Source organism: Panicum virgatum, chromosome 3N, assembly GCF_016808335.1.
Source record: "Panicum virgatum strain AP13 chromosome 3N, P.virgatum_v5, whole genome shotgun sequence".
NCBI classification, from domain to species: Eukaryota; Viridiplantae; Streptophyta; class Magnoliopsida; order Poales; family Poaceae; genus Panicum; species Panicum virgatum.
In genome coordinates, this window is record NC_053147.1 from 64,538,732 (window position 1) to 64,548,104 (window position 9,373).

Genomic DNA, 9,373 nt, shown 5'->3' on the forward strand with positions numbered 1-9,373 from the left:
TATCCTCCATAAATAAGTGACACCCTAAATGCCGTCTAAACTCTAAAGTCAACAATTTGAATCAGATTCTGATTGCAAATTACCTTTTTTTCCATGAGTTGAGCTTTAAATAATTGAGAATGAGTGGGTAGATTTATACTGAAAATCAGTTTCATAATCTATATTTTAGCTATGCGTTACATATATATTGTAATAACAAAACTTAGTGATCAAAGTAGTGTTTTGAAGTCGACGCCGTTACTTCAGATTTCACTTATTTATTAGTGAAGGAAAAAGTTTCGTTAACAGAGAATTGCCATTTACCCTTCTACCCTACCTCCTACATAAAAAGAACAAAGTAAAGGTGGCGAAATTTTAGAGGATCCATCCTATAGGGATATCTTCTATGAAGTCTTTTGGAACCAAGGATTGAATTCCCAGCAATTCGATGAAATTCATATGAAATGGCTTGTTCTATAGGGATTTTAGAGAAATTACACCAAAAGGTTAGACCTTATGGGCAGTTTTCTTTGTGTCACTCTCTCACTCAATCCTTGTTTTTTTATGTTCATCTTCTAAATGGCTATTTCCAATGTTTTCATCTGATTCTTTATTCTAAATGCAATTTCTACAATTTTCTATTCACATACTTCAAGATCCTACAAGGGCATCTCTAAAAGACTCTCTAAAACAATTTGAATAGGTCAAATTCTAGAAAGAGAGCAAAATCAACAATCCAACGGACTCTTCATCCATTCGCTCTTGCCGTCCCTCTCGCCACCATACTGCCCCCCTCCCTCGGCATATTTGCCGAGCCGCCGCCGCCGCTCGCCAACTTGACAATCCCACCCTCATACCCGCCACCGGGATGGGGGCTCGCGCGCGGGCGGTGCCAGCGGCCGACGGAGCTGCACCTCGCCAAGACCGGAGCAGGACCGACGGAGCGGCATGTGCGTTGGCGAGCGTGTAGCCAGAGGAGCGGAGCGCGGCGAGCGGGAGCACAAGCACAGCGGCGTTGAGCTTGCCTGACCACCCCAGCACCTCCTCCCCTCCCCTCCCCTCCCCTCCCCTCGCTCGCCTATAAAAGGCACACGGCCCGTCCAGCTCACGCACGACCTCGCCGGTCATGGCCGCCGCCACCAAGAGCTCCACGCTGAGCCACCACCCCGGCCTCCATCCGCCTTAGCTGACCCAAAAACCATTCGCCCACCTTCCTCTAAACCTCCCCAGCCTGGCCCTACTTGTCCAGAACCACCGAAGCTTGATGAGCGCCACCGCCGCCCGCCCCTATCACTGTCGGCGACCACCCTTCGGCTACACTCCACCCCAACCGAGCACGCCAACAAGTTGCCCTCATCTCCTTGGTGCTCCTCCCCCTCTTCTCCCCCACCGCTGGTGAGCCCCCTTGTCGGATTGCCCCCAACTACAGCAACTCCGGCCAAGGACCCAATTGCGAGTCCCCAATTCTTTCTAGAGTTATTAGTGAAAGAACTCAGGGGCGTTGTTGTAAACAATAACTTTGACTCTCAAACTCAAATGGCTAGTCTGTTGGATAGTATAGACATATGGAGAGTGAAGGCTGACTAAAAGAATAGATAAATAGCAATGGCCCTGTTCGCTGTGCTGGTGCTGGAGGCTGCTGCTGGAGTGGTGTGAGAGAAAAACACTGTTAGCTGGCTGGTGGCTGGAGACTACTGCTGGAGTGGTGTGAGAGGAAAACACTGCTGGCTGGCTGGAGACTGCTGGAGCAGAACAGGGACAATATGGAGAGTGGGATTTGACTAGTCTTTTAAAGATGCTCTAAATCAGGCATCAAAACTTGATGAGCGGGTCTGTATAGATGTCGCGCCTGTATCGTAGACATACAGTAGAGTACATGTACCTGGTATGTACCAACCAAGTAACAATTCTCTAGTTTTCACAGAACAGAAGAAAGAAATGAATACGATCGAGATCGAGCATGAGTTTTTTTTATAATACGCATCAGTATTTCTAGTTTAGGAAAACATACAGTTGGAAATACGGATACAGACACGCACGGACAGGATACAAGAACAGCTACAACAACCAAACTTCGCGAGAGACCCAACCAAAACAAAAATTACAGATATGCTCCTGGATCTTCCGCAAACCTCCTCTGGCCGCCCTCCTCGCCGCCGGCCACCACCACCGGAGAGGAAGACGAGCACCCCCTTGAGCTGAAGAAGACTCATCGCACACTGGCTTTGAGAGGAATCGAAGTTGAAGAAGCCGTCGGCGGTCGCCCATCGACCGGGGCCGCGCCCCGCCTCCTCCAGCTCCTGGATCTGAGCTCGCTAGTGACGACCACCGTCACCGCCGAGGAAAGGTTGGCTCAGATCCAGCCGGCCACCGCCCACCAACCCTAAAGCATGCTCCGTACCCTTGAAGAAGTAGGAGACCAGCAGCAACATCATCTGACCAAGGCGAAGAAGCTCCAGTCCCGACCTCCAGCTCAAAACTCCATGACTCCACCGCCGACGCCAGAGAGAAGCGCCACCGGAGCGAGGAAGAAGCCTGGCGACAACATTCCCCAGCGACGCCGCCGCCTTCGCCTCGTCGACGCCACCCAGGAAAACAAGCCACAGAGGAAGCCCCTCCCGACGAACCCTATCCAAGTCCCAGCTAGAGAGGGTGGAGTCGCCAACAACAGATGCTGCAGCAACATCCCACGGCGTCGTCGCTGACTGCACCCTCAGCAAGCTCCAAATCCGGCGAGAAGCCGCCATGGACAGCATCACCCGGAGAACACAGATTATTTAATCTCTAGACAACTAAACTATTCTACATACCTACCTCAAACCTACTGAACTACAACCGCTAGGCGTCGATCTACTGTCTCTCCAACTCCTCCTGTGCCTAAAAGGCAAGCAGAGGAGAGGCTAGCCAGCGAGATCGACGCCGGCGACTGAGTCGCCTCGAAGTCGCCTGGAAGGAGACGCCTTTGTACTGTAGCACGACCTTATCCCTTCGGCCCCAACACGATTGTCTTTGAGTTGGATTTGATTTTCGAGCAGGAGTTTTGGTGGTTGGAACACCGGCCGGCCGGTCAGGTCATCCGGCTAGCTCAGGAACCGAGGCCGAAGGCGGTGGCAGCCATGGGGATGGCAAGGCATGGCTCGCTCTGATCAAGTAGGCCTGCTGGGCAGCCTGTCCCCGATCTCGAGGTTGACCAGACCAGCCCTGTAGCCGGCCGGCAGCTGCACGGCCTCCTCATAATGCCCGCCCTCTCCTCCTCTATCCCAGAACACAGCCAGCAACCAGAGGTGAACAAGTCCAACTCCCTACGGCATCAAAAAAAAAAAGTCCAACTCCCTACATGTGCTGTTCCATGATCTCGTCTTGCTGGCTTCATGTAATTCACCATTTTTCATGCTAATTTCTCTCTGTTTGATTAGTAAAAAACTGGCGATTTCGACTGATTCAATAACACTCATCAGCATGATCATCTATGGTTGGTTCAAATGCAATTTTTTTTCTCGAAAGGAAAACCTGAATCGAGAAGGTTCTTGTGCTTCGAACAGATCAGGACTTGTGGTTGGAGAATTTGCGGTCAGTTTTGTTAAATATTCACCGCGTTCGGCAGGCTGGAGCTGGAGGCTGGAGCTAGAGTGGTGTGAGAGAAAAACACTGTTACCTGGCTGGTGGCTGGATGCTGGAGCTGGAGTGGTGTGAGAGGGAATTACTGTAGGGCTGGAGCCCTACCCACCAGCCGAACACGGTGAATATAAAAAGAAAAAAAGTATAAGAAAACTCGAATAGATTGTTAGAGTACGACAGGGTAAGAATCGGGACCGCCCGCCACACCACCCCAAGGAGACAGTTCATCACACTCACAAGCAGTGCCATCACGCGAAAACCAAAACAAGCAATAAAAAACAAACCCCATGTTTCCTTGACCAGATCAGGATTTGTGTGTGTCACTGTGCTACATGCTCTCTGTTGTGCGGTGCATGGGAAGATGTCTTTGTGCTGGCCTCTTTGTCTTTGTGCAAGGCTTGTTTCTAGTCTTTAGACCACACCCCAAGTGCTCGCCCTGCCCCTGCAGCACAGTGAACAGCCAGGGCCACACCCTGCCAATGATGCAAGCAGGCCATCTTTGCCCCAGGCTTTCAGTTGAGAGATGAGACTCACAGCTGTACAAACTTCAACTGCCATACCTCATCCTATTCCTTTGTTATAGTTTTTTACCCTCCAATTTCATCTTCATGTAGTGCATTTAATACATACATCACACTCACACACACACACACACAGAGAGGCACACACTGCAAGTTAATTGGAAGCTACAAATGCTTCAGAACACACTAAGATTCTTTTTTTAGCGTGGGAACTTCACAGGAGCCATTTCTCCACCCAAAAAAAAAACACAGGAGCCTGTCCGGTCACAAATTCCTAACTTCCAACAAGATCTAGGCATCTATATCGCCAAAAATTTAACACAAGTAATTAGATCGATTTTTGACCATACAAAATCTTGTATGATCTGAATATCTCCTCGCAAAAAAAAATTGTATGATCTGAATATCGCCAAAAAAGATTGTGGTTTGCTAGGACCAGGGGAAGCTGGCCATCCAGTGAGGTGGCCCCTCACTTCTAGGTGGCAGCTATTTGCACTCCTTTGAACCAACAAAATTTAACCAAGCTTTGTCTCCAAGCCTGTTTTTGACTGCATTGGTGACTGAGAAGCTGTGCAGGCTTGTGAACCCTTTCTGGATCCTCATGCTTATTCACCCAACAACCATATGCATATGCACCTCTAGGTTTGGACAACCCAGATTCAGAATGCAGGCGGCAATAGTATATCCTCTGTACACTTTACTTACAAGCTATCAGGTTTGCTGCTATTGGTTGACACATGCATTGTTGTATATTATCTTTAGTTTCTCAATGCCCATATTAACATTGTACAGTTGATTAGTTCAAGAAAATACGCTAAACATGTTTGATTTGATCTGCTTTCACGGACTTGTAATTTATAGTGGTCCATTCTTCTTGACCAGCACGACCCCCGAGGTATCATAGGTGATAAATATATCGGTTTGAATTAAAATAGAAGTATGGTAAGGGAAGTGTTTGCCCAAATTTGGGTGTCCCATTTGTTCTTAATACAAAAACACCTAGTTTATTTCGATATTCTCGTTTTTCTCCCTTTTGGGAAGAAAAGATGTTCAAACTTGGGAAATGATAAATTCTTGTTTATATTTTCTTCACCATTTTTCCTTAGATGCCACAGCTTACATTTGAGCAGACCTACGACATGCACACGTACTAGATGATCAAACATGATTTTCCCCTTATAAAAGAGCTGGATTTTCTCTTCAAACACATTTGATCCACTGAATTATATTCTAATAAAACACATGTATTCGTTTATCTATAGGAGCTAAACAAACATACCAAATGAACTTTTTCAAAATGAGCTCCATGTTCCAAGTGCCAGCTGGCCTACCTTCATAGAAGCACTGTTAGAGAACAGCACAGAAGTATTTGTGACCAACTGACCCATGTTTCAATGCAAGGAACCACTTTTCTTTATATAGCAACATTGGAGAAACAAAACAAAGCCTTGAAGGCACATGAATGAGAGAGAAAGAGAGAGGGTTGGCAAGGCCATGGCTGCAGCAGCCAGCAGGCCTGCAGGCTGCAGAGGAGGTGGTGGTGGTGGACTGGTGGCTGGCTCTCAGCTCAGAAAGCCACTCCATTGCCCATGGGGGCAGGCCAGGCATTTTCATTGCCAGTGTGCAGGTGCAAAAGCTCTTTTTACCAGCTGTAAGGCAGGGTGCAATGTAAGACCTGCATTAGATAGTGGATGAGGCCAGAAGACCAACTTTAGGGTTTAGGGTTTATCATGGTGGAGCGAGGGGCCAAAAAAAAAAAGGTTGTGGATGTAAAGATATCATCATTATTGTATCCATGAAAGTAGTAATATTTTGGGCATGTGTATGTTCATCTTGCTTGCACGTTCATGGTGGCACATTGGTGTGACCTAATTCTTACATTGACTAACGTATGGGAATTTGTGTTTGAACCAGTTTCTTTACAAGAAACCCATGGTTATTCATCAATTATATTTTGCACCAACTTGGTGACCTATGATATTCACATACACCTCATGGTCGAGTTTATGCATTTGCCATGAATTGGTATCATACATGAAAGATCAACTATGCCATTTGCTGAAAAATGTCACATTTCACAACTTTTTTTTGGGTAAATTTACTTGCTAACAAATTACAAGTTACATCAGTGTTCTCCACATCCTCTAGGTGTCACAAATATCAAGCTTGTGTAGCTCCACACCAACCAAATAATAAGTTAGAGGTCACATCACCATTGCTAATCTTTGGGCAATTATTGGCATAAAGTTCTAATCTCCTGTATCTGTCTCGTACATTAATACTCCCATTCGTATGCAGCACTTCTCTTCCTTCCAACACATCACATTGTAGTGTGTTGTGCATGCTTTGCTCAGCATGCACAATAATGCCCAAAAGGCCACAATGTACTTGCTACTAATCATTGGTTGAAAATGGCTTTTCTTTACGCACCGGCCATCGCTTCCTTTATATTACTGTGGATTGTGCAAGCGCTATGCAACAGTGGGGTTTGGCCAAGATTCATCAAGCATGTGCTAAGCTGGTTGCAATGTAACAAGGAAAAGGTTGCATTGGATCCTCCTGAAGAAAAGGCAGAGCAAGAAGAAGCACCGGCATGGCCCAGCCAGAACTGAATGAGTGGCACTGAAAATTGCAGCAGTCGGCAGAACTGATCAAGAAACCTACAGGGAGGTCACACACTCAGGCTGGCAGAGCCGCAGAGGCATGCACAACATGATGCAATCCGATTCCATTCCACAGGAACAAGAGGGGTTACACAAGTACACAGGGTTGTTACAAACCGATGTAACCCAAGCAAGTGCAGAGTGAAACACTCACACATCCACTTGCGCAAGTGAAAAAAGGAAACAGCTCTCTCCTATAAACAATGGTAAAACCCTCAACCTCAGTGTTATTACCACTTGTTTTGCAACTTCTCTGCAACAGCAGCAGCAGCATCTCACCATATGCAATGCAAATTGCATTGCAACATGGCATCCACATTCCACAATGACTTATCAAACAGTGCAACTTTGAAGTAAAGTTGAATGGAATGTGCCCCATTTGGGCACTGGCATTGGGCTTATTAACCTAAGCTCTCCTCTCCATAGGAAAGCTCAGCCCTATGCTTTGTTCATCTCTTCCACCTCTCACACAAACCAAACCAATCCAATCTGACAGCAGCCAATGCCAACCCATGGCAATGGCTCAAAGAACCTAAAAAACTTCTTTTTTTTTGCAAACATATAAGTTAAAAGAATGAAAAAAAGGGAAGATCAAACCAAGCCCCCCTAGACATCTGGCTAAAAATTGTGTCCCCGGTGGTGCTAGCTTCTCAACGGATGCCCGGCAGCTCCAGCCCGATCCGCTTATTCCTCGCCGCCACGCCCGTCGCAAAGGCGGCGTTGTCGGTAACATCATCAAGAAGAACAGAATCATATGTACTAGTGGCAACCTCGTTGGAGCCTGAACATGGCAATGATCTCTTGTTACCCCTCCTGTTCATGTCTCCAACCATCGTACTGTAGCAAGCATGTACATGCTCCTGATCATAGAAACAAACACATTTTTTTCAAAACAAAAGATGGTGAAGTGAAGTTCATCCAAAGAGAACATTTATATGGTCAAAATGCTACATGACTGTTAAAAGATGCAAGCTAGTGACCAACCTTCTCAATAAGACAAGATGGAGGAAGATAGCTCATCTTGGAATCCAGTGCCTCTTTGGTCAGTAGAGGTCCATGGGTTGCTGCCAAGATTGCAGCTGCAGCCACAGTGGACGGCCTGTGATCAAGCACGCTACCAGCTGCACAAACAAACCAGTCGGTCAGAGCAGCTCAAGACAGATCACTGGATGTCAGAAAAGCGAGGAAAAAAAAGATTCGATTTTGATGTGTGCGAACCTTCGGCCGTGGCAAAGATGAAGCCGATGGCCTTGAGGGCGACGCGGCCGCCGGCGCCGGCGCCGCCGTGCGGGTGGAGCCGCGAGGAGAAGCAGGGGAGGAAGTCGAAGGGCGTGACGGCGCCCATGCGCCACCCGAGCGTGGACAGCACGAGCAGCTCCATCCGGCGGATGGACGCCGAGCAGAAGTCGTAGTCGCCGGCGTCGAACTCCGACAGCGCCGGCACCTGGCACTCCTCCATTTTGGCGGCCACGGACACGCACGCCACGGACAGCAGCCGCGCCGCCCACGGCATGGCCTCCCTCTGCAGCCACCAATGCAAGGGCAATGCCCGGCGTCAGGCATCCATTCGCGCGTCCCCCAAAGCAGAGGCCTTTCTTCTTTTTTTGGAAAAAAAAAGAACATTTTTTTTTGGCGGCGGCGGCGCGGTTAGATTACATCGACGCATCGCCGGAGGAGGAAGCTATCGAAGTAGGCGATGGCGAGGTACGCCGTCCGGTGGCCGAACCCGAAGTACCCGCGCGTCTGCAATCAGATGCCATGCCAATGAGCCAATCTAATGGCGCCAAGGAGCTAGAGCAAAGCTAATCGGAAGAGAGGCGGATGCTCACTTCAAGAATCCACTTGACGGCGGCGAGGCGAGCTTGCCGGAACCACTCCTCGGAGAAGACGAGCTGGTGGTCCCCGTCCCCGTCCACATCGCCGTCGCCGTCGCCGTCGCAGTCGGCGGCGGAGTCGGAGGAGCAGCAGAAGCTAGCCTCCTTGAACACCAGCTGCTCCAAGTACTCTTCCTCCTCGTCGCGGGCATTGTAGGGCGAGAAGAGCTCGCCGTCGTCGACGGAGCCGTCGCCGAGGTCGGCGCCGTCTTCCTCGCAGGTGAGCGAGAACGCGCACGCCGACCAGTCCTCCGCCGCCGCCGCCGCCTCCACCGGCATCATCTCGTCACCACGCTTATTCAGTCAGTTACAGTGCTGGTCGAGCAAGCGAGAAGCCAAGAACCATGCGCGAGAGGCGCGAGCTCTGGAATCTCTGATGCTACGGTGGTCGCCGGCGAGGTGGCGGCGGCGGAGGCGGCGTGGAAGAGGCCGGAGTGGAAGAGGATAGAGTGAGATGGCAACCGAAGCCTCCTCCCCCCTATTTAACTTAACTGGCTCTCGATTCACTAATTTTATTAACCGCTCTTTTTTTTCGTGTTCAAATGTTGCCCTCTGCATTTTGGATATTGACAGTTTTGGTAAATTTTTTGTTGTGAGGGTAAAATTTGAAAGTTTTGGTAAAGATTTTCATCTGGTGCTAAGAGTACTATACAGTACGGCCTGGCGTATGTGAAGTGCATTCATGTATTCGTACATGTGTCACCTTACCTTAATGGTC

At 48.7% G+C, this 9,373-nt stretch overlaps 1 protein-coding gene across 1 annotated transcript; it reads right to left on the reverse strand.

Annotated features, from left to right (window-relative positions):
• Positions 1-6,822: 6,822 nt before the first annotated feature.
• On the reverse strand, positions 6,823-9,128 carry LOC120666728 (cyclin-D5-2-like). Its single transcript, XM_039946642.1, has 5 exons — positions 8,611-9,128; positions 8,438-8,524; positions 8,000-8,303; positions 7,766-7,902; positions 6,823-7,641 (listed from the first exon to the last, which is right to left on the reverse strand). The coding sequence occupies exons 1-5, from the start codon at positions 8,935-8,937 to the stop codon at positions 7,432-7,434; spliced, it is 1,065 nt and encodes a 354-aa protein (XP_039802576.1). The 5' UTR covers positions 8,938-9,128; the 3' UTR covers positions 6,823-7,431.
• Between the last annotated feature and the right edge of the window lie 245 nt (positions 9,129-9,373).

What these genes read in the sequence shown, in the direction of transcription:
- LOC120666728 (XM_039946642.1), bottom strand. Translation starts at nt 8,937, where the DNA reads ATGATGCCGGTGGAGGCGGCGGCGGCGGCGGAGGACTGGTCGGCGTGC. An exon ending in CCGTCAAGTGGATTCTTGAA is followed by an intron (nt 8,525 to 8,610) that starts GTGAGCATCCGC and finishes ATCTGATTGCAG; the next exon opens with ACGCGCGGGTACTTCGGGTT. An exon ending in CATCTTTGCCACGGCCGAAG is followed by an intron (nt 7,903 to 7,999) that starts GTTCGCACACAT and finishes TTGTTTGTGCAG; the next exon opens with CTGGTAGCGTGCTTGATCAC.